This window comes from Lissotriton helveticus, chromosome 6 (assembly GCF_964261635.1).
Source record: "Lissotriton helveticus chromosome 6, aLisHel1.1, whole genome shotgun sequence".
Classification (NCBI taxonomy): Eukaryota; Metazoa; Chordata; class Amphibia; order Caudata; family Salamandridae; genus Lissotriton; species Lissotriton helveticus.
Window position 1 is genome coordinate 1165628660 of NC_136067.1, and position 25591 is coordinate 1165654250.

The following is a 25591-nucleotide window of genomic DNA, read 5'->3' on the forward strand; positions in this document are numbered from 1 at the left end:
AGGCAGTCATCTTGGAAGTATACAGAATAATATTCCCAGATGGCCATGATGGCCATACACTGCTGTTGGATCTTTGCCAGTACTTATGCTGAAGTTCTGAAGGCATTGGCAAAACTAATACCAGCAGCTTTGGCAAAGCGAGATCAATTAGCTTTTCCATGTTTGTTAGATTTTCTATTTTAACTACAATGTTGGTTTACCTCTAGTTTCCTGATATAATATTCATACATATTACGGAGACAGTCACATTTATGGTAGTTAGTCCTTAAAAAGTTATGATTGCTAATAGCTTTGGCTATATGTATCTAATTTGTGCAAAACTTTACAAGAAAGGTATACACACACAGTTTTATAAAACTGGCAAATGTATGCATTAAGATGGCAGTGGATCCAAGTAGCTTATGGATTGATGTAAATTTGTCCTGTGATTTTTGTGCAAATTGTGCAAATTATAAAAATAAGGTTTAAGACTATCTTGTTGGAAGAGTTCCTGAAATAGTTCACAAACTGAAATATCAGTCTGAGCTAGGAATCTAAATTGAATGAGGCTGATGTCTTGTTGACCTGTTTGCTGTTCAAAAACTCCCTTGTGTGTGTCGGAAAAACTAACAAAGCTTTGCAGTGTTCAGTAAATCAATAAAACGTGTCACATCAGCCTTTGTATTTAAAAGTATGAGTAGGTATGTGGATGCAACATTGGAAAATTCAGGTAGTGCTGAAATTAAATGGAAACTATACAATTCTTGTCAGATACTGGTGGAATTGAAATAATTAAGATTTGTACTTTGAAGGAAACGGGGAGTCATGTAATGGTACAGTTATTGTCTTCTTCTCAATGTTGTTACTTTTTTACTCTTGTAGCCGAAGATGCCTTCTTGTCTGCCATCATCAACTATACAAACAGTTCCACCGTCCACTTTAAGTTGTCACCAACCTATGTGTTGTACATGACGTGTCGTTATGTACTGTCTAACCAATACAGACCAGACATCAGCCCTGCGGAGCGCACCCACAAGGTCATTGCCATAGTTAATAAGATGGTCAGCATGATGGAAGGGGTTATTCAGGTATGTTAAGGTTATCTCTACCTTTTAAAATAGTTATATCACTTGCTAAGGTTCCTGTTATTTTGCACAGAGAATCATTTTCTGATAGACAAAATAGTCTCATTTAAATCTGCTAGTTGTAGATGGATGTCATGAATATTTTTCTCTGCTATAGCATAAAAGCATTGAGTAACCTAATTCTGCATGCATATATGATTTCAACTGTAAAACAGACTATATACTTTCGTGATTTGATCAGCTCTCCTTTGTATAAGCACTAGTCTTGCAAGTCTACAAACATCTGTGAGTATGATCTAATGTAAGTTCAGCCCTCTGTTTCAATAAACAACCTCCTGTTGTGTTTTGCACTGCTCTTTTGTTGATGTGACTACAGTGATCTTAAAACTGATTAAATACTAAGGGCCTCATGCTCTGTTCGATCTCAAACCAGAAATGTTCACATTGAACACAGTCTGGTTTACAATGGGGGTGGAATTTGCTATGCGACCTACGTGCTAATAGGACACACTGCAAGTTACCCATTCACATGGGGCTCAAAAAACCTGCCTAGTGGTTATTAGGCAGGTTGCATTTTGCAGCTCCCTGTGAATTGCTGTGAAGAAAGGGATGATTGCCTGCAGTGGACAGCAGACCACCATCCCCTCACTTTCTCTCCAAAACAGCAAACATTTTTTAAAGCAACACGTCTACATTAGTTTAACAGGTTCTGGTTAAGGACTAAATAAGGGCATGGACAAGATGGTGAGATGAGAGGATGTGGCTTTACTTCAGTTTGTATCCAGCCCCATGTGTTCCTGAGCATCCAAAGTCCATCTAGCCTGTGCAGAGGCTTGAATTTGTGGAAGGTGCCATGGATGATGACAGGGGGACCCAAACTTCAGGGGAAAGGTGATATTTTGCACTCACTGAGGTAGTAGAAATTAGATGGTGCGAGATCGAACTGCTGTGTGGCCAAGGTAACAGCAGCATTCTGCCTGTGACAGCAGTGGTCTCCTGGGTTTGGTCTGAAGAATCCAGAGTGGCAAGTCTCTTTAAATGTTAGAGCTCTCAATCCACAGGTGAAGAGAGGGACAGTATGGAAGGCCATACTGGTGTTACATCTGGATTCAAATTTTGTTTGCAGGAAACACATTTAATGCAATGTGAGCAGAACTGTATGAAATACAACACATTTGCTGAGGCTTCCTGCTCCTCTGCATATCCCAAACAAAATGGAGGTAGTAATGTTTTAATATTTAAAGTGAAATCTCTCTGCGCTGTTGTCAGAAAGCAAATCTGTTGAGGAACTAATATTACAGATTATGTGGGGTTCTTCGGCTCGGTAACCAACCACGTTTGCTAAGATCTTCTCTTCCAATACTGTCCAAGACACTTTTGGACAGAGCTTCTTGGCAACACTTGCTAAAGAGGTGAGGTTGCATGCACAGAGTCTGGGATAGTGATTGAGACCGGTCATGCGGATGAAGGTGTGACTCTGGGGACATTTGGAGGCAGCTTATTAGTAATAGGATCACACTTTCTTTTCCAGTGACCATCAGACATACTCCTGCATGAATATATATATGATAGAGTTGAGCTTGTGCTTCTTCATGTGGGACATTTCTCCTATATAGCTGGGAATAAAGTGGGAATGCATCTGGCATGCCAACTAATAGACGATAGAGGCGTATGTTAAAGAAATTAAGGAGACTCATTTTAAGAACAGGAGGAGAAAAAAGGAGGAATGTATTAAATAATACTTCTCCTTATGTGATTGGAGAGACTTCCTCCAGAAAAGCTTAGTAAATATTAAAGATCCTAAACCCATGGTGTGGCAGATGGAGAAATTCTAGAGACCAGTTTCGGAAGAAGAGGTGCAGATTGTAATCAGAACCCTTAGGTTTTGCAGCGTGAATATTTTTCTGGATTCACATGCCGGGCATCATTCCGCCATCTAGGTGTTGGGTCCGGAATGGTCTTTGTTTTTTTCTTCTTCGTTTTGGGCGTTGTTGACAACCATTTGGTGCCAGGTATGTCCCCTGTGTGACGTCAGACAGCGCCCTGGAGGTTGTTGTGCATGGTGGCCATCTTCAGATTCTTCTTTCCACCATTGGGTCTGGAAGCAAGAAGGGATTCTCCAAAGTTTTCAGGAAAAGAAATGGAAAAGATAAGTCGAGATTTCGAGTGGAAAACCAACGTCAACATCTCAACCGAAGAGCAAAGCTCAACTCAGAGAACGACACCCCTAATACCGAAGACATTCATAGTCGACAAATGGCGAGGTAGGGGCCATGGAAAATACCCCTTTCAAATTCTGCCCCGAGTGCCACCACGAAATCGCACAACATGATCCACACGACGTGTGCAACCTCTGCCTACCCCAAGACCATAAGGATATACTGTGAAGCCTGCGCAGTGTTCCAGCTGCAAACTCTCAGGACATGCTGAAAGCAAAGAGAGGCCCACTATGCAAATTTTTCCATGGCATCGCAAAAACATTCCATGACGGACCTGGGCTTTTCCAGTGATTAAGAGGACCAGGGAGTTCCAGCAGAATTGACGCACGAAGGATCGGACGTCGAAATTCTAGAGGCAGAGTCCGAAAAAAAACTCACGCCCACAAAAAGATGGCGATGGATACAGAGAAGATGACGGATAAGGTAAGACACCATACATATCCATCGGAAGCAAAGGGCCACGATAATAAGGCTCAGCCTAAGGCAGCCTCTACGCCAAAGAAAAAGGTGATCGAAGGCCAGCCGTGATCCAAAGAACCCCACGGAACCCTAACCAAGGACGCCGATGAGGAAAAATTGCACAAGGCGCCGAAAACAAGGATCAAACACGAACCCCCGTAGGGAACCGCAATGCCATCGAAACCAGAGGCAAGCACGAACAAGAAAAGAAAATCTCTGGTATCCGACGCCGAGAGAGCACTTGAAGTCAACAAGAAATGGCTCGAAGCCGAAATGGCGACACCCCTCCAGAAAAAGGAGTTTGATGCCTCCCTCAAGGAATTCCGAATTTGTAAGATCCCTGTCGCTGAAGCGGACAATGTCAAACCCAAAGGAGTGGAAGATGCAGAAGTGGAAGAAGAGGAGATTCTCGAGGCACCTCCAACCCTCGAACCTCGCAGTGAAGATATCGAGGCGCCAGAAGAGGAAGAAGCCTCTGAAAATTTCGAGGACATGTTGGACCCGGCCTCGTGGCGTGGTTCGCCTCTGTCCCTCCGCACCCCGTGAGCGTAGTCCGGTACCCCGCATCCCCTGCGCAGCCCCCCTGTTAGCGTAGCCTGCACCCCGAGCCTGGTCGCCCTACTCCAGTTAAGCCTAGATCCCCCTAGCACCCCGAGGGCCTGCCTTTCCCGTCCCACGCCCGGCTCCGAGCACTTAACATTGGATGCCCCACAAGGCCCGGACGCCATCTTCCCTTCCGACATCCCTGCCTCCCTGGGCCTAGCGTGACCCCGGCCCCCAGCGAAACCCAGACTCCAACGGCGCGCCAGTCCCGGCTGGGGGGTAAAGGGCCCTGAGTGAGATAAGACCAAGAAGTTTCGATTGCACTTCCGGCCTCTCCGGGGAGCCTGGTTTCTCTCACACCTCTGGCCTTCCCTTGTGGGCCGGATTCGATCGCACCTCTGGCCTCCCCGAGTGCTGGCTCCAGACCCGCTGGGCGTCTGGGAATTCCCGGACCCATCTTTTCAAAGGATCAAAGAGCCAACCGCCGGACCTCGCCAACGACCAGCCCCCAGGGCTTGCGACCTCCGCCTGCGAGGGTCCGGACATCAAAGGGCTAACGGACTATATCTGGGCCCACCTGACAACCAGCGGGCAGTTGTATCTTGGACCTGAAGCCTGCTGATCTGATCGCGGCTGACCCTAAGAAGAACTCATCTGGAACCTCTGAGCCCTGCTGACGCTGTCGCGGCTCCCTCTTCGCAACCAGGAACTGAACCATCGGAGCCCTGCTGACGCTGTCGCGGCACGACTGATAAGACCATCGGAGCCCTGCTGACGCTGTCGCGGCTCTACCTCTAAGACCACCGGAGCCCTGCTGACGCTTTCGCGGCTCGACTGATAAGACCACCGGAGCCCTGCTGACGCTGTCGCGGCTCGACTGATAAGACCATCGGAGCCCTGCTGACGCTGTCGCGGCTCTACCTCTAAGACCACCGGAGCCCTGCTGACGCTGTCGCGGCTCCCCACGAACTTCTCCCGATCGAGCCCTGCTGACCTCGTCGCGGCTCGAGGAGTACTCTGGTCCGGCTGGACCATCGAGACCACTATCACGACCGAGCCGACTCGACGGAGGTGTACCAGCCAGTACGACCATCATCGTCCGTACCCCCCAGCTCGAAGATTGAGAGCTGTGCGTAGGGTACGCCCCGTACTGCCCCAGAGACTAAAAGACTGTCCCGCTTCCCCCTTCCTGAACCCTCAACGACTTCGTGATCCGTCGATCACTGTGTACATATGAGTGCTGCCTTCTTTTATTTCTTATATAAAGAACTTGTTAATAAGAAGCCAACGGTGTGGTGTCTGTTCGTAAGTGTGGTGTGAGCTCAGTGTGTACGATCCTAGACTCGAAGTCCTCCCCGGTGAGGACCTCACGATAAGACTCGGCAAGATCTGTGGGAGAGGTGGGTCTTGGGGTGACCGGGTGAGCATAACCTGGCCCTCTGAGATTGCCCCTTCTAACATTGGTGGCAGCGCGCGATAAGAACCTACGTCTAGGGATCGTACAGTACTGACACACTACCCGAACAAAGAAGAACAACCATGAGCATCGCGGAAGACGAGACTACCTTCCGGGTGGAGCTCCTGAAGGACTATACGCACCGACAAATGAAGCAGTTCTGCAAAGATCTCCACATCCCGACAACGGGATTAAACACCAAAGAAGACTTTCATCAAGCCCTAACCGCCTGGGTGGAGGCCGGAGCACAACCTCCAGCACCGACAGAAGCCGATGGAGGGGGAGCACCCCTGACCGAAACCCACGCCCCAGAGCAAGAAAGAGCAGAGTCCCCGACACGGACTCACAGCACAGAGAGAGGTCTGTCTCGAGAAGAGATGACCGACCGAGAACGCAACCGAACCCACGAGCTAGAACTAGCCCGTCTGAAGATGGAAGGGGAACTCAAGCTGGCCGAGAAGAAGCTAGCCATTGAGCAGCTGCGGCTGCAGGGAGAACTGGAGGAGAAGAAACTCCAGCGAGAGCTGGAGGAGAAGAAACTCCAGAGAGAACACGAAGGGAAAAGACACCAGCTGGAGCACGAGCGCAGCATGAAGGAGATCGAACTAAAAGCCAGGACCGAAGACCACAGAACATCGGCGACCCGAGAGTCCGTTCCCCCGCCGGAACCCAAGGTCCACATCCCCAAAGATGTGGTCAAAGAATATTATAAAAATGATGATATCCAACAATGGTTCAGGGCCTACGAGGTCGCCATGACCTCCCACCGAGTTCCGCAGAAAGATTGGGGAGCCGGGCTGTGGGGGCGATTCTTGAGTGAGGGGAGAGACACCCTGCTCGATCTACCCTCCGCCGAACAGACCTCCTACAGCCACATGAAGGAGGCCCTCCTCACAAGGTACGGACTCACCCCTGAAATGTACCGCCAACGCTTCCGAGAATGTAAGAAGATCCCCGGCACCACATGGGTGGAATATGTCAACTTCTACAGCCGGGCCCTGGAAGGGTGGATCAAGGGCAGCAAAGTATCCACCTTCGAGGGGCTCATCGACCTCATTGCCTACGAACATTTGTCCCTGAACTGCTTTGTGGAACTCCGACAGCACCTCCTGGACAGCAAGTTGGCTGACCCCCGTAAGCTGGCCGTCGAGGCCGATCGCTGGGTGAGCACCAGAGTACCCCGGGGCCCCGGGGGAGACTCTGGCCGTAACGAACATGGATCTTCCCGCCAGAGGGGAGGGGGGAATCAGAACAGACAGAGAGGGTCCCAGGTAGGGTCCCCGCGCAGTCCCCCCAGAAACCAGCCCGGCACCTTGCCTCCCACAGCGCGCGCAGGGTTCCCCCCAGCCAAGCCAGGGCCCCGAGTAAGCCAAGCCTGCTTCCATTGCCAGCAACCAGGGCACTATGCCATTGACCCCCGCTGCCCTTTATTCAAGAAGCCTGCCGCTGCAGGGCCCCCCGTGCGCCACATCACCTCGGTAGCCCTAGAAAAGGAGGGGGAAGAGGAGTTCGAAGGAGCTGACCCCGCAGCCATGATGTTAGTCTCCCTGGGTGATAGGGAGATGGTCCCAGGAGCCCCCCTGCCCGACAACACCGAGAAGTACCGACAGCAGGTGACTGTCAATGGCCACCACATAGGGGCGCTCCGGGACACCGGGGCCAGTATCACCGCAGTCAAACGACACCTAGTCACTGAAGCCCAGATTGTTCCCCACATCTCCTGGGGGGTGATCGCAGCGGATAACTCCGTTCGCACCTGCCGGATAGCTCAAGTCCCGTTCGAATGGGGGGGCATCTCCGGAGAGTTACGAGTGGCGGTCCGCTCCGACATGCCCGTGGACTGCCTGCTCGGCAACGATCTCGAGAGCTCCCCATGGCAGCGGGTTGAGAAAAGGACCCACTTGGAGATGGTGGGCCTGCCCGAATGGGCCTGTGTGAACACCCGGTCGATGACCGCCCGAGGGGCGACCCCAGAGGCAGCACCGGCTACCCCCGAGGACCCTGCACCCTCTGAGACCCCTGAGCTGTCCCCCGGAGAAAGCTTCCCACCCGACGCAGGCCCCCTCGGCCCTATCGTCGAACCGACCCCGAGCTTGGACGACCTTCCTGAGCTGGCCCAGTGGCGCCAGGAAGGGGGACCGTCCCGAGAAGAATTCTGCCTAGAACAGACCTCCTGTCCATCCTTGGTTGGGCCGCGGCAGCAGGCCGCCGCCCAGGCCCCCGGTGACCAGTCCGGCTCCCACTTTGTCTATTGGGAGAACGGCCTCTTGTACAGCGAGCAAAAGTCTGCCGAGCTAGGGTCAGCCCGAGTGCTGGTGGTACCCCTACGCTTCCGCGGCTTCCTCCTGAACCTGGCCCACGACGTGCCCCTGGCGGGACACTTGGGCCAAGATAAAACGTATCACCGCCTAGTCACCCACTTCTACTGGCCGGGCATGCGCTCCGATGTGGAGGCCCACTGTAGGTCCTGCCCCACGTGTCAGTCCAACGGAAAGAGCGGAGGGAAGCGCAAGGCCCCCCTCCAACCCTTCCCCGTGGTCAGTACCCCCTTTGAGCGGGTGGGAATCGACATCGTGGGCCCCCTCGACCCCCGGACCTCCCTGGGTCACCGCTTTATCCTTGTCCTGGTGGACCATGCCACCCGCTACCCCGAAGCCATTCCCCTCCGAACGGTGACGGCCCCCGTAGTGGGGCGTTCCCTCATGGCCATCTTCTCTCGGGTGGGATTCCCCCGGGAAGTCGACCGAGGGACCAACTTCATCTTGAAATACATGAAGTCCCTCTGGCAACAATGTGGGGTGACGTACAAATTCACCACCCCATATCACCCCCAGAGTAACGGTCTGGTGGAACGATTCAACCGGACCCTCAAGGGAATGATCATGGGTCTCGAAGAGCCCCTGAGGCGTAAGTGGGACGTCCTCCTTCCCTGTCTCCTCTTAGCGTACCGTGAAGTCCCCCAGAAGTCCCTTGGGTTCGGCCCCTTCGAGCTCCTCTACGGGCACCCCGTCAGGGGACCCCTCAGCCTGGTTAAGGAAGGGTGGGAGACGGCGGCCCTAGAGCCCCCTCCCGATGTGTTTCGATACATCCTGGCCCTCAGGAACCAGACTAGGAAGTTCCGAGAACTGGCCGAGGCCAACCTCGAGGCTAGTCAAGAAGAAATGAAACGGTGGTATGACCAGAATGCCACTCTGGGCGAGTTTCAGCCCGGGCAGCAGGTCTGGGTGATGGCCCCCGTGGAGCCCTGTGCCCTACAGGACAAGTGGACAGGACCCTTTAAGGTGGTGGAACATAAGAGTCAGGTGACATATCTCATTGATGTGCAGTCCCCCCGGAACCCCTTGAGGGTCCTACACGTGAACTGCCTCAAGCCCCACTTCGCCCGGTCCGAGTTTAACTTGCTCCTCGCCACGGACGATGGAGAAGAAGAAGAAACGGAGCCTCTCCCCGACCTCCTGTGCGTGAAAGAAAAAGATGGCTCCGTAGAGGGTGTGAGTCTCTCCTCCTCCCTCTCTCCCGAGCAGCGTGAGGACTGTCGCCAGTTACTGGGACAGTTCTCGGACCTCTTCTCCCTCATCCCCGGTGTCACCAGCTGGTGCGTCCACGACGTGGACACCGGGGATAGCCCACCAGTACGGCATAGAGCCTCCCGCGTCCCTGACAGAGTGCGGGCCTGCATCAAGGCCGAAGTCTCTAAGATGCTAGCTCTCGGGGTGGTCGAAGCCTCTGACAGCCCATGGGCTAGCCCCGTGGTCCTGGTTTTGAAGGCAGCTGCCCCCGGCACTGTTCCCGAGCTGAGGTTCTGCATCGACTACCGCGGGCTCAACGCAGTCACCAGAACCGATGCACATCCCATCCCCCGAGCAGACGAGCTCATTGATTGCCTCGGGGCTGCTCGCTTCCTTAGCACGTTCGACCTGACCAGCAGATACTGGCAGATCGCCCTCACCGAGGGAGCTAAGGAAAGATCCGCGTTTTCCACCCCGGATGGTCACTACCATTTCCGGGTGATGCCCTTCGGGATGAAAAACGCCCCCGCCACCTAACAAAGGCTGGTAAACCAGGTACTGGCGGGGTTGGAAGAGTTCAGTGCTGCGTATCTGGACGATATCGCAGTTTACAGTTCCCACTGGCCCGAGCACCTCCAGCACCTCTGGGCGGTGCTGACGGCCCTGAGAAGGGCCGGTCTCACCATTAAGGCAAGCAAGTGCCAGATCGGACAAGGGTCCGTCGTCTACCTCAGGCACTAGGTCGGAAGCGGCCTCGTAGCCCCCCTCCAGCCCAAAATCGATGCAATCGTGGCCTGGGAGGCCCCCACGACCCAGACGGAAGTACGGGCGTTCCTAGGGCTCACGGGGTACTACCGAAGGTTCATCAAAGGGTACGGCAGCATCGTAGCCCCCCTCACGGAGTTAACGTCCAAGAACCAGCCGAAGAAAGTCAGCTGGACCCCCACCTGCCAAGAGGCGTTCAAAACTTTGAAAGACGCCATGTGCACTGCCCCCGACTACTCCCGAGAATTTGGCGTTCAGACGGACGCGTCCGAGCATGGCATCGGAGCAGTTCTATCCCAGGTGAACGAGAGCGGCCTAGACCAACCAGTAGCATTCATTAGCCGGAGGCTACTCCCTCGAGAACAAAGGTGGAGCACCATCGAGCGGGAGGCCTTCGCGGTGGTTTGGGCCCTGAAGAAGCTGAGGCCCTACCTGTTCGGTACTCACTTCCGGGTCCAGACCGACCACCGACCCCTCCGGTGGCTAATGCAGATGAGAGAGGAGAACCCCAAATTGCTGCGCTGGTCCATCTCCCTCCAGGGGATGGACTTCACTGTTGAGCACCGGCCTGGTGCTGACCACGCCAACGCAGACGGCCTGTCCCGATTTTTCCGCCTCAGCGAAGAGAACCCCCAAGAGGATGGGTAGTTCTCCCCGCCTTCAGCTGGGGGGGACGCGTGTTGGACCCGACCTCGTGGCGTGGTTCGCCTCTGTCCCTCCGCATCCCGTGAGCGTAGTCCGGTACCCCGCATCCCCTGCGCAGCCCCCCTGTTAGCGTAGCCTGCACCCCGAGCCTGGTCGCCCTACTCCAGTTAAGCCTAGATCCCCCTAGCACCTCGACCAGGCCTGCCTTTCCCGTCCCACGCCCGGCTCCGAGCACTTAACATTGGATGCCCCACAAGGCCCGGATGCCATCTTCCCTTCCGGCATCCCTGCCTCCCTGGGCCTAGCGTGACCTCGGCCCCCAGCGAAACCCAGACTCCAACGGCGCGCCAGTCCCGGCTGGGGGGTAAAGGGCCCTGAGTGAGATAAGACCAAGAAGTTTCGATTGCACTTCCGGCCTCTCCGGGGAGCCTGGTTTCTCTCACACCTCTGGCCTTCCCTTGTGGGCCAGATTCGATCGCACCTCTGGCCTCCCCGAGTTCTGGCTCCAGACCCGCTGGGCGTCTGGGAATTCCCGGACCCATCTTTTCAAAGGATCAAAGAGCCAACCGCCGGACCTCGCCAACGACCAGCCCCCAGGGCTTGCGACCTCCGCCTGCGAGGGTCCGGACATCAAAGGGCTAACGGACTATATCTGGGCCCGCCTGACAACCAGCGGGCAGTTGTATCTTGGACCTGAAGCCTGCTGATCTGATCGCGGCTGACCCTAAGAAGAGCTCATCTGGAACCTCTGAGCCCTGCTGACGCTGTCGCGGCTCCCTCTTCGCAACCAGGAACTGAACCATCGGAGCCCTGCTGACGCTGTCGCGGCTCGACTTATAAGACCATCGGAGCCCTGCTGACGCTGTCGCGGCTCGACTTATAAGACCATCGGAGCCCTGCTGACGCTGTCGCGGCTCTACCTCTAAGACCACCGGAGCCCTGCTGACGCTGTCGCGGCTCGACTTATAAGACCATCGGAGCCCTGCTGACGCTGTCGCGGCTCCCCACGAACTTCTCCCGATCGAGCCCTGCTGACCTCGTCGCGGCTCGAGGAGTACTCTGGTCCGGCTGGACCATCGAGACCACTATCACGACCGAGCCGACTCGACGGAGGTGAAGCAGCCAGTACGACCATCATCGTCCGTACCCCCCGGCTCGAGGATTGAGAGCTGTGCGTAGGGTATGCCCCGTACTGCCCCAGAGACTAAAAGACTGTCCCGCTTCCCCCTTCCTGAACCCTCAACGACTTCGTGATCCGTCGATCACTGTGTACATATGAGTGCTGCCTTCTTTTATTTCTTATATAAAGAACTTGTTACTAAGAACCCAACGGTGTGGTGTCTGTTCGTAAGTGTGGTGTGAGCTCAGTGTGTACGATCTTAGACTCGAAGTCCTCCCCGGTGAGGACCTCACGATAAGACTCGGCAAGATCTGTGGGAGAGGTGGGTCTTGGGGTGACCGGGTGAGCATAACCTGGCCCTCTGAGATTGCCCCTTCTAACAGGACACATGTAAGGACCTCTACACTGAAAGCCCAGAGGAGGAGATATGCTGTTATCCCTCAAAAGCATCCCCACCAGATGACATAGCCTTCTACAACGGCCTAGTAAAAAAGCGGTACAAAAGGGGGTGGTGATGGATGGAGCATCTGAACCAATCAAACACTCACACCCAGTCAACAGATCTGGGTTTAATCCATCACCGTTCTTTAGCCCACTCTGCCACCCCAGTTAAAAAAGAGCAGCTGATGCTTTCGAAGTTCCCCTCGAAGAGAAAAGGGAGACGCATGCTACATTTTAGAAACACACGTCCCAGCCAACAAGGGGACATAATACCTACCAATGCTACTAAGCATCCTGGACCAAGGCAACAAAGCCTTTAACCCCTTCCATGCTGGGCCGATTCTGCTGCTGTGCGGCAGTTTTAAAGAGTGAATGGCTTTATGACGGCCCCCAGCCGTCATAAGCACACGAGCACCGTGATGCATGACGGATGGGGGCCGTCATCAGCATGGAAGGGGTTAAGGAGCCAGCCTCAAGCAGGGGGGTAACACTAAGGATCGAAAAGAAGTACAAACCATCTTTCAAGGACCCTGAGTATATCCAGGGAAACACAGTGCCTAACTCCCATCATTGTTACCACGGCCAGGAGAAGAGGAAATGCCCTCGCTAACAGTTGACCACCTCAGAGAAAGAAAGCGAACGTGTGGATATGGTAGGCAGAAAAATGGAAAAGGTAGCAGTGATTCAGTGGCGCATCGCAAACTCTATTGCCTGCTGAACAGGTACGCACACCAGCAATGGGTTGACATTGAGGAGCTCATCTACAAGCTCCCCGAAGAGGACTAGAAAAGGGCTAAATCTATTGTCCAAGAAGGCAAAAACATTGCTAACACATGCCTTAAATCAGCGCTCGATGCAGCAGACACTTGTGCACAGGCACCACTCTAAGAAGGAATGCCTGGCTTAGAATATCCGGTTTTATGCAGGATGTTCAAACCTCCATCATTAACAGACCATTTACAGAGAAGGCACTTTTTGGAAAAGAAGTGGATGAATCTCTCCAGCAGAATAAAAAAGATAAGGAAACTGCAAGAGCCATGGGAGCCCTACAACAAAGAACTACCTTCAAAAGAGGAGGGTTTAACAGAAGAAAACCCACAGAAAGAGGAGCCTTTGTTAAAGGACAGCAAATGTCACATCAACAATAGGGTCAGGGAAATGGTCAACAAACGAGCCAGCAAGCAGGATACCTGGGTTCTCAACAACAACCAAAGCAGTCCTTTCAAGGAAGAGGCAGAGGCCAGCCCTCTAGGGGAGGAGTGAGTGGCTCTAACTGGCCCCTGCAAAGGAAAAGACCCACACCCAACACCATTGGCAGGCAGAATATCACAGTACGTACAACAGTGGTGAAAGATCACCACAGACAAGTGGATATTTAATTTGGTAAAATACAGGTATTGCATAGAACTGACAAAACACCACCAGCAGACCCACCAAAAATAAGGAGGTACCTCAAATCAGAACACATACAGTTAAGTCCAGAAATTAAAGACCTTCTTCAAAAACAAGCAATAGAATTGGTACCAGAACAGGACATTTTTAAAGGAAACTACTCCCCGTATTTCCTAGTCCCCAATCAGGACCTATCACTAAGACCAATCCTGGACCTAAGGTTAATAAACAAATTCATCTTGACCCCGCATTTCAAAATTACTACACTGCAGGAAATAATCCCACAAATTCAAAAAGGAGATTACATGGCAACAATAGATCTCAAGGACGCCTATTTACACATCCCCATGAATAAAAACCACAGAAAATATCTCTGGTTCCTACACAAGTAAACACACTACCAGTTCAAGGTACTCCCTTTCGGGATAAAATCAGCTCCACATATTTTCACCAAGTGCCTAGCCGCATTCGCGGCACACCTGCGAAAGGATGGATTGTACGTCTACCCATACCTGGACGACTGGCTTATAAAGGCAAACACAAAACAAACATGTCTCAGCCTGTAGTGTAGTTCCTATTATCCCAATAGGCTCTGCGCATTGGAATAATACCTTCAATAGTATAGGCCTAGACCAGACGTTAACTAGGTCTACTACTGTCGATATTAGACTTAAAGTTTTGGGTTTGCCAGCTAGCTCAGAGTTCACTAGAAACTTTCTCGAATAGACAAGGAGGAGTTGAACCTCCCTGGATAGACAAGAAAGTTTCTAGTGAACTCTGAGCTAGCTGGCAAACCCAAAACTTTAAGTCTAATATCGACAGTAGTAGACCTAGTTAACGTCTGGTCTAGGCCTATACTATTGAAGGTATTATTCCAATGCGCAGAGCCTATTGGGATAATAGGAACTACACTACATGGCGCCCCACGTTGGGCGCCATGTAGTGTAGTTCCTATTATCCCAATAGGCTCTGCGCATTGGAATAATACCTTCAATAGTATAGGCCTAGACCAGACGTTAACTAGGTCTACTACTGTCGATATTAGACTTAACATTTTGGGTTTGCCAAGTGACTGACTAAAAGAATTCTCTGCAAGGGGTTATTCAGTTCTGTACCTGGAATCTAGGATGAATGAGGGATGGTATCTCTCGTCTCTGGTCTCGATATTCCAGGCTGCCTGCGAGGGCTACCCGGAAGCGCCGGAGCTGGATTTCTCGGCAGGAGAAAGGCCAGCGTCTCGTTCTCAGCGCGTCAGGAAGGCGGGGCTGCGCCAGCGGGGTCTGCTCTGCTCTGGGCTTCGGCAAGTCTGGCTGCTCCGATCTCGTCACCACCGCGTGTTTTTGCATAGGGCAATATCGGTAATATTTATACCTTTAAGGTGCCGAGATTGACGTAAGGATTGACATAGATACGTCAATAAGGATGTCATACGACTTGGTCGTTAGCACATTCTTTTGCTGAAGTTCTCGATGAAATCAAAACAATGGCCGCAGGGTTTTTCCAGGTTGACATAGGTTTGATTTGTTTTGAGAACTCCGTATGCCTTATCAGGGGCTGGAGGAATATCGCGTGTCTAATTAGATGGCAAGCGTTATGACCTAATCAGATAACACGTTCCTGTATCATGGGGGTTTTCTGCCTCATGGGCTGGCTGCTAGTTAACTTGTTAACCAGAATAGGGTCAGGAATAGGGGGATCGATACAGAACCTATAGGAATACATCACAAGCCATGTTCAAACGGCAGTCCACATGCTCCATTAATTAGGATTCTCAATACATCACAAGAAATCCTCCACAAAACCAGAAAGGGAAAATACTTTTTGTTAGGTGAAAGACTAAACTCGCACAGGAAAACCCTACCCAAAAAAGGGATACACGCGATCAAACAAGAAACCTCCATCTACACGAAGGGTCAGTCTCTGACAGTGAGGAAAGTCATGAAGCTCATTGACATGATGGCGTCATGCATCCCACTCATTCCTCATGCCTGCCTACATATGTGCCCCATCCATGAATGGCTTACCAACAACTGGTCACCAGCCAAGGGGAGTGGGAGGATCTAGTGGTTGTTACGCACAGGCTGCAAGCAGAAATACAATGGTGGGCATCCAACAACATAGCACAAGGGAGACTTTTCAAAAACCCAACTCCTTCTGTGACAATCACTATAGAGGCATTCCCTCAACGGATGGGGAGCGCACTTTAAACAACTGAAGGTACAAGGTCAGTGGAACAACCTTGACTCCATAAAACACATCAATTACTTGGAAATTGAAACAGTATTCCTAGCATTGAAAACGTTCCAGAAACACATCCGCACAAGGACTGCCTTGATTCAAACGGACACCACCACCACAATGTTCTACCTCAACAAACTAGGAGGCACGAAGTCATTTCCGTTAAGCAAGCTAGCACAACAGATCGTGCAATGGCAATTTCTTAAAGAATCAATCTGCAAACAATACATCTACCAGGAGTATATAACACAATATCAGATCTTCTGAGCAGACAGAACAACTGCTCCTACGAGTGGGAATTGAAACACAAGACAGTACAATACATTGTCAAACTCTAGGGAACCCCTGAAATAGACCTATTTGCGACAATACAGTACAAGAAATGCCAGTTTTGCCTTGAGGTTTCCTCACCACCTGTCAAAGGGGAATCCCCTGCCACTAGATTGGTCAGGGACATTTGCATACTCTTTTCCACCAATACCTCTAATCCAAATAGTTCTGGAAAAAGCAAGACAAACAGGGACAAACCTAATTCTCATTGCTGCACAATGGGCCAAACAAACAAGATACTCAAGTCTGCTAGAACTGTCTAAGGGACAGATAATCAAAATCAGAGCGGACAAGGACCTACTAACAAAGCAACAGGGGGCATGGCCAATATGGCGACAGGAGCGGATGCTGCCTAAAGGAGCTCCGCGCCCACCCGCATAAAAATTCTACGAGATCCTGCCTATTCGGTCTCTACTTACCCAGATTCGACCCCCCATCCCCTTGAGGGGAAGGTGGCAGTCCAGTATCGATGGGCTCCGATGGTCGAGGGCCGTTTCGGAGGAGGCGATGGACGGCGACCTGGGCTGGCGCCGTGCTGCTGGTGGAGGTGGGTGTGGCGGGCCTCGCTGACGCCGTGGGATCCTGCTCGGAAGGGGCTCGGTTGAGAAGAAGACGGACCTGCCTCCCCGGTGCTTGTACCGCCCAGGTGCTCGTGGACTTACTCGTCTGATCGAGGACCCGTGGATTTGGGGTAGGAGCGAGGTTCAGCGTCTGGAACTGGGTGCGGGGGTGTCCTGAGGCGGCTGCGGTCATTGCCCAGTCGAGACGCTCCTGCCCAGGATATGCAGAGGGGTGTATTCTTCCTACCCCCGCCTGTTTAGATCGAGTGCGACAAGGCGATTGTGCTGAACGCCGGGAGGGGCTGTGGCGGGCAATCTCGTCAGCAAGTCTAGGCCGTGGACCGGGGCCTCCCTGCTCTCTTTTGCCCTTCCCCCTCCATCCTCGGGGGGCCTGCGTGCAGACGGGCTGCATTTGGGCTGAGTTGCCGAGTGGATCTTGGTCTCTTCCGTCCCCTCTCCTCTTGGGTTCTGGGGGAGAGTTACTTGCCGAGGCTTGCTGCTGCGTCACTAAAGCAGCCATGGGAGGAACTGGAATGCTGGACCTCACATGCAGTATTGATGAATATTGAGTGGAATAGGCTACCCACGGAGCAGGGTGCGAGTGACTGTTGGGATTGGACACAAGGCCCCCATACACGCCAGAACTGAGTGCACATGGGGGGTATTACTTGAGCTGGAGAGTCGGAACTGGAAGGTCGCACCACGCAGCATGCAAACAGGTGATTTGGCGATGAATATGGGCTGAAGGTGGCTTTGCAAGTCGAACTTAGGTCCCGAGTGACACTGGCGAACTAGAGTTGCTTCACCCCTCCCCCCACAGTTTTTGACTGCGAGTTTGTGGGGTGACCTGCATCGTATTCAGCCGCCCTAGCCTCAGCAGACTGGTGGGTGGCCAACATACCAGATGCGGAGACACATACCTCCAAGGGCCTGTGCTACGCACAAGCACACCACATGACTCAACCTTTCAACCCGTGCGCAGATACAAGGGTATCAGTTTTGGAGCCGATTGGTTGGTTCAGTAGGCTGCGAAGCAATGGGCAAGGATTGTCTGCGGGCTGCCCAAGAAACGAAGATGGCCCAATTTACAGCTCAAAGACTGACACGTTGCCTGCGATGTCGACTGCGATGGGGTGGCCCTGCACAACCTGAACCCACGGTAACTCAAATACTGGCAGCCATAGAATCCTCAAGCGCAAGGGTGCAGGCAAAAATTTACACTGTCTCTCTGGATGTTGGACTGCTGCTTGCGGATATTCGCATAGTTGCTGGATCCATTGCTAGCCACAGAATAGATGGTCAGTGAATTGCGGCAGGAGGCTTCGCCCTTCAAGGTGACACTCAATGAGCTTTCACAAAAGACAGTGTCCTTGGAGCGCGTGCGGAAGATGCTGAGGGACAGTCACGGATATGTAATCAGCGCTTCATTGGTTTTCCGGTGGAGGTTGAAGGAAAAGAGCCATAACTCTTCCTAGAAAAATGGCTCAAAGAGGCACTGCCCATGGCCGACCTTTCCTCAATTTTCATAATGGAGTGAGCACACCGAGCGCTCACTGCACCCCCGCAGCCGTGTACTCTGCCCAGGACTATCATTGCCAAGATCTTAAATTTCAGGGATAGTGATGGTATCCTCAAGGCGGCTGGATGAGATGGAGATCCGGCCTTCGAGAACCGGAAAAATGTGTATATTCCCAGAATACACTCGGCTGGTCCTACAACAAAGGGCATCTTACCTTGGAGTTAAACAAAAGTTGCGTGTAATGGATCTCCACTACATGCTCCTTTAACCAGCGAAGCTGAAGGTCCTCCATGCAGACCGTGCACAGTTTTTTACTACACCAGAAGGAGTATGGGTCTGGTTGGAGGTCCGTGGCGAAAGGAGGGTTCTACGAAAGGGACGAGTGACTGGAAGACCCCCACTAATCCTCAAACAGGGACAGTAAAAACCCTGCTGGGAGATCCAGAAAAACTCTAAATCAGCACAGAGGGTGGTGGTGCAGCGTGATGGGACCTTGGAGCTGGAGGGAGCGGACTCGGGTGGCGAGAGAAGGAGATCTCCCAGGAGTGATTGTGACACCCAGCGAGCTGAACAGGACTCTGCCAGGGCTCTGGTGGAGGTAGTGATGGCCACTGGCTTGGACACAAGCATGGGTGAAGTGGGTGAAGATACCCTGCAGTTCACAGACCCTGCATGAGTTCATGCATAGCTGACATAGTGGTGAACGGAGGAAACTTGATAAGGGTATTGCTGAGGTCATAGCGCATGCCGTGACTCTTTATGTGGTGTGTTGGATTGGAAATATGAAGGTGTCTCATTTCTCTCTTCCCCTCTCCTCACAAACAGTGGGAGCAGCCCGGATGGTCATAGTGATTGTGCGGATGGGCAATGCCTCACATCCCCCCCTCTACTACTTTTCTTTCTCTTTCCATATGCCCTCTCTTGGCTCTCTATCTCTTCTATTCTTTCTTCACCCTTTCTTCACTCTCATTATTCATTGGGAAACTTTCACAACTGTGAATGACTGTGGGCGGCTGAGGTATGTATGGGAGTGCGTGAAAACTGGGCTAGGGTGGGCTCGGCTGACGGATGACCCGGTGGACTGAGAGGAGCACAACCCTCTGACCCAGTAGAGGAATTAACCTGATGTATCAAGGTGCAGTGGCTGTGATAGTATAAGAGACATGAGGTATAAGTGGAGTGCGAGTGTATTATTGGTTTTGCTATTGTTTCTCTTTGTACAGACGGAAATTTCATTATTATTAAAGTTTACGATTTCGGAGGGGGGTTTTAAGTTGGGGGATTCTATGGGGATCCACTAAGGTTTATTGCAGTGTCTACCTGGAGAGTTGGGCGTTTCAAATTTTCAAGATATGGGGTTCATTGGCAGCAACGGCGGCAGAGGGCAGGTCGATAACATAAGTATTGGAGTGGGTGTTTACTGTTGGTCATGGGACACTACAAAATCATAACGTGGAATGTGAGAGGGCTCAATTAGTTTGTGAAGCGCTATAGAATACATACATATTTGCGGCGACAGGGTACTCATGTAGCTATGTTACAGGAGACACATCTACTAGACGATGAGACACAAACTCCAAAGAAAATGGAGGGTACAATTGTTCGCATCTACCTTTTCTTCCTGTGCCAGGGTGGTGGCAATATGGATAGCTCCACAAGTTCTGTTTAAGTTGCGCAGCTACGAAGCTGAAATAGAGGGCAGGTATGTAATAGTGCATGGTCATATGGTTGGGATGGATGTATGCTTGGTGAACGTCTATGCTCCCAATATAGATGATGCTGACTTCTTTAATGATATGGAGAACCGGTTACTGCCATACCTTGGGACACCCTTGGTGTGGGCAGGTGACCTTAACTGCGTGTTAGATGGTGCACTGGATAGACATCCTCCGAAACATCACACTAAGCAGAATGTCGGCGGCCCTGAAGGGAGTGATGGATAGGCTCCACTATGTGGACATTTGGCGCGAAATGCACCCAGGAGAGCGGCAGTATGCATGCTATACGCCGGCACGAGAGGTCTACAGCAGGCTTGACCGGTTCTTGATTTCTCAAGAGGTATGTCGTGGTGTGGGCGGGACTACAGTGCTGGGCCGCTTCCTGTCTTACCATGACCCTGTGTCGCTAGAGTGGGGACCTGAGAGGAGTAGGCCAAGAGTCCCATTATGGCGACTGAAGTCATCCGTACTACGAGACCAGCTATTTAGAGAAGAACTTAGGAAAACCATTGCAGATTACTTTACTTTGATGAGAACTGGTCCACCACTGAAACCAGAAGCAATGAATGGGACACACTTATGGTAGTCACCAGGGGGGACTGCCTGTCTAGAATGTGAGGCACTAGGAGACGCTTGGAACTGGAGCTGATGAAGGCAGAGGAAAAGCTTACTAAACCGCAGCGCAAAGGTCGTACAATGGATCGATCATCAGAGGCTCTTTTATAGGCGCAACACACAGTTGGGGAGACTTTGGATAGACTGGATTGCCTGACCCGTAGGGAATATTGGCAATTATTGCATAAAGAGGGTGACCGGTCAGGGAGATTGCTTGCGTGGTTGCTAAAACGTGAGCTCCTACCCCTGATGATTCTAGCACTGCGTCGCCCTGATGGAGGAATGTCTAACACACAGGTCCGTGTCAACACAATACTATTTGCTCATCTGGCTGACATCTATAGCGAGACTGTTGGAAACTGTGGGTCTGAGAGGGGTGACTTCCTTCAGGATATCCAACTGCCGCGATTTATGGACCAGCAGAGAAACGCATTGGAGGTAACACTCCAGCTGGGTGACTTGCAGGAAGCCCTACGGGGTATGGCCCAGTGCAAAGAGCCTGGCCCAGATGGAATGCCTATTGAATGCTATCAGTCAAATGCTGATATTCTCCTTCCGTGCTTACTGGACACCTTGCAGGAGGCTAAACAAGTTGGAGTTCTCCCATCATTCATGCGAAAGGCACCGATTGCCATGCTCCCGAAGCTCAATAGAAACCCTGAGGATCCGGCTGCGTAGCAGCCCACTCATACGGCGACCACCCGATGCAGTTGGCCTAGCTGGGTGCCTATCTAGCGTGCCGTCCACTATATCATTAAAGTCGCCTCCAATCACCATTGTCGCAGCTGGGAGCGCTAGCAAGAATGCAGTAAATGCAGGATGAGCCATTGCATGTAGCAATGGTGGTATGTAGACTGAGACTAGATTGAACTGTGTCCCTTCCCATTGGCAGGTAACAGCCGCAAAACGGCCCAGGTTGTCTATTCTTGACTATTGTATAACGAACGGGAAGTGTTTCTTTACGAGTATGCCCACCCCTCTAGACCCGGAGGAAAACTCTGAGTGCGCCACCATTTTATAACGCCATCTATCCATGGCTTTACATGTTGAGCCCATTAAGTGCGTGTCCTGCAAGAGAGCCACCGCGGGCGTGCACGGTTTCATATATTGCAATACTAGACCTCGTTTCACCTTGTCTCCCAACCCCCGCACATTCCAAGTCATCACAGTCAATGGGGACCCCGGGGCTAGCTGAGGCAGTCGCTGATTAGTGTCGTGTTGGCTTTGTGTAGACATAGGTACAGAAAATGTGTTGCAGCGTCGTGGAATGCAGCCCAGCCATACAGCTGTAGTGCGCTAAGTCATTTGTTTCATCATACGTGCCATTATGAACTGCATCAAAAAACCACAACAAATCCTTAATAACAATGCCCCCACCCCCCTCCCTGCCTCCCAGCCTGACGGATTTAAAACTACCCGCCGCCCCAGCCAAGCAGAGTGCTTAATCCCTTTCCCAATTCCCAGCGGACGGGGGTGAACTATCGCAACCAGTGCCCCCCAACCCCACGTAACTCAATAGCATCATGGAAACCCCTCCTCCCCCCGACCCCAGTCACAGATCACCTTATTGGAGAGACTTGTCAAATAGAGCATGTAGCAAAAAGAACTGTTCAGGAAACCTTAGTGCCACAGGGCCTTTTCAAAGATACAAGAATCACAAATCTTGACAAGGACTCCATCACGTTTCGTACCCCATAAGGATAGTATTGGGGAACGTCTTGCAGCCTAGCATAGTCTATGCGCTGGAACGCCCGGTGCCAGGGCAGTAGCACAGTACACTGAATTCAAAGGAACCGTCTATACCTTAAGTCACTCCTGTTCCTCACTCAGTGCTTGGTCTCTGCGCCAGCTGCCGCCGCCTCCGTTTCTGCCAGGGTGCCCAGCCTTTCTCCAACCCTCCAGCCAGTCCTGCGCCTCGTCCGGGGAGGCGAAAAACCACGTCTTACCTTCGGCCTCAACCCGTAGTTTGGCTGGAAATAGCATGGAGTATTTAAGGCCACGTCGCGAAGCGCCTTTTTTATCTCCAAGAAACTCTGTCGTTGTTTTGTCACCGCTGCAGTGTAGTCCGGAAAAATTGTCACAGTCGCATTCTCAATCTTCAATGGGGGGGCTGCTCGCGCCGCCTGCAGTATCGCGTCCCTGTCCGGAAAGTTAAAAATACGGGCCAGGATAGGCCTCGGTGGCGCCCCAGGCTTCGGCCTGCCTCCAGGGATCCGATGCGCGCATTCCACCGAAAAGAAATTGGACAAACCTCGTGGCTGCAAATGGTTGGTTATCAGGTCCTCTACGAATAGGTCAAGGGCTTGCCCCCCCGGCCCGTTCTGGCACACCAATAAGGCGTATCTTGTTCCGCCGCGATCGTCCTTCCTAGTCCTCCAGTTTGGCCGCAAGTGTTTTATTTTCTGCTAGGAGGTGATTCACCTGTTTTTTAAGCGTGGAGGTATCTGTTGTTAATGTGTCTGTGGTAGATTCGACTGCAGACATTCTCACCGACATCTTACTGAAATCCGCACGGATTAAGGACAGATCTACCGCAAGAGTTTCAATGCGGGAGTCCACTTTGTTTAACGTCACTATAATGTCACGCAATGTCATCTCCTGTTCCACGCCCGCAGTCTCGCCCTGCGACGGTGCTGATTCCGCCTCCGGAGCTATCGTCTGCGTCTTGGTGTAGGCAAACTTGTCTAGTTTCACCAGGTTGGTGCCCCTGGAATTCCTGCCACTCATCTTAGTGGGCAACTTGTGTCCGCGCCAGGCCCCACCGTATATTCACTAGCTGCGCCTCCGGCACAAGGTCCTGCAAAATCCTTCACCTGGGCTTCAGGAGGCGGGATCAGATGCAGCACAGACGTTCCACAGCGCCCTCCAGACAGAGAATATGAAGTTGTCCCATGCGCTATTTAGATGCTGCCTGCCAGTGTTCTCCTCTGCAGGAAGGAGCTCTCTACCATCCTGGAGCCAGCGTGGAAAGACAGGGCTCCGCCGCCAGGGAGTAAGTGTGCCACTGGGTCTCCCTGTTCAGTGCCCCCTCGGTCCAAACGACGTTCCCAACAGGTCAGTGCCAGACCTCTATGCCCCCTCTGCTGCACCTTCAACCCAGTGGCCGAGCGTCAGACTCGAGGTCCCGGCTTGTCACGTGTTTCCCAGGCCTCACCGTTCTCACTGCTGTAGGAAGGTCCCGGCGCCTCCCCGGGCCAGGCCAGTTAAATCTCCCTTCTAATGCAGAGCTGCCACTATTCTAAGCTCGCAATGGCGAAGTAATTGGCAGTACAGCGCCGGCCCCTTCACCTTCACGAGTCCTCAGTCTCCCGCTGTCTCTCGCACCACGCCAATGCAGGACACGCCGGCCGTCACAACACACGCCGGTGGGTTAATTATCAGCTGGGTACCGCGGCACTCCGAACAGGGCAGCTCGGTCCGCGTCGCAGCTGGTATCGATCTCCAGCCGCCCCACACCGTTATCCGGCGCTCAGCCCTCCACCGATATGGGTGCCCTGGGTGAGCTCTAACATTTAGGCCCCGGCTTCTCTCGCCGCACCAGGCCCCAAAGTCCAGAACACTGCAGCCGGCCCAGGCAGCTCTATAAACGCCCCGGGGTCAGCTTGTTTCGACCTCCGGAGCTTCCGCCACCGCAGCTCTCGGTCGGGGATGACCGGGGCCGCCGGATCTGTGTGCGGATCAATAGGGTTTAGACGGGGAGCAGGGGGAGCAGGGAGCCTCCCTTGGTAGCGGCCATCTTCATCGGCTGCTAGCCACACCTCTGATGTTATTCTTTTTGAACAGCTACAACTCTTCCCATATCCTGTTGCATAGTTCAATAGCTAGTTACAGCAATTAGAAAGTGTGCAACTTGGTCCTGTAGCTGTCAGATTGATCCACTACAAGCCAGGTTGTCTAAGGTGTTGCTGTTTGTGTTATCCTTGGCCCAGCAAAGACGTATTTTAGCACTGGTAAGGGTTATTAGTTTGCAGTTTTGTTTACCACTTTTTTGCAATTGCTGGGTCATCATTCTTTATTTATTATACTTGTTATGATGCAATTCTTGAAAGGTTTTTAACATTTGTTTCTGCTAAAGCCTTTTGTGATGCCACAGTGGGACTTGAAATTGGTTCTCAACTTTTTGTTGCGTACCCCCTCATAGCCACTGCACAGCCACTGCACAGCTGTCTAATGCAGCTTCAAACCTTGAAAACAATCTTCCTGGTTGTCATAACATCTGCTTATCAACTAGCTCCATGTGCTCTCTGTCAGTCCGCCGTACACAATGTTCTTATTCCTAGACAAGCTGATTTTATGGACCCAAGCTTCTTTTCTACAGAAACTGGTCACTCTGCTTCATTTCAAGCATGCTATTATCCTTCTGGCATTCTATGCACTGCCTCATCCCTCGAATGAGGGAAGAGATTCAATTTTTAGGAATTCAAAAGCGTACTGATGTTTCTTACATCAATTGTATAAGGGATGATTGTGTGAACGATCGGCTTTTTGTTGAATTCTCTGGGTGAGACAAAGGCAAGGCAGTGCAAGAAGAAAGGACCATTTTCCTATGAATTGTTCTCTATATTAAAATCGGCTACACTCTGGCTAAAAAGTAGCTCCCACAAGTCTTGCAGGCTCATTCCACAAGAGCTAAGGCTGCTACCACTGCTTTGACACTCAGAGTTCTTGTCCTGGATACATGTAAATGTAATGTAAATGTAAATGTAGGTGTACTTATATAGCGCAAACCTGTCACCCAAAGGGCATCCTGGCGCTTGCTTAGGGAACCCGTCCTGGTATTCCCCTGTGAGAAACCCCGGCAGGGTGTCCACAAGGTGAAAGTCAGGCATCCCGCCGCGAGGGGCCGTTGTATGCCAGGTGCTACATGGGTGTCAGCTTGAAGCACTACACTCTTGACAGTCAGGTTCTTTGAGAAAAGCATTTTGCCCCCTTGGTCCTGAAAGAGTTTTTGATCTCAGCCAGTCACAGTCCCACCACTTTTTATTTTTTTATTTTTTT

The 25591-nt window shown here is 52.0% G+C and overlaps 1 protein-coding gene across 14 annotated transcripts in view; it reads left to right on the top strand.

Moving 5' to 3' along the window:
• Positions 1-25591, top strand: part of AFDN (afadin, adherens junction formation factor) — a 1642835-nt gene that overhangs the window by 670293 nt on the left and 946951 nt on the right. For all 14 annotated transcript variants that reach the window (XM_078648844.1, XM_078648846.1, XM_078648851.1 and 11 more), the window contains one exon: positions 862-1067. In XM_078648844.1, coding sequence (XP_078504970.1) covers positions 862-1067 — 206 coding nt within the window. The remainder of the gene's footprint in view (positions 1-861; positions 1068-25591) is intronic.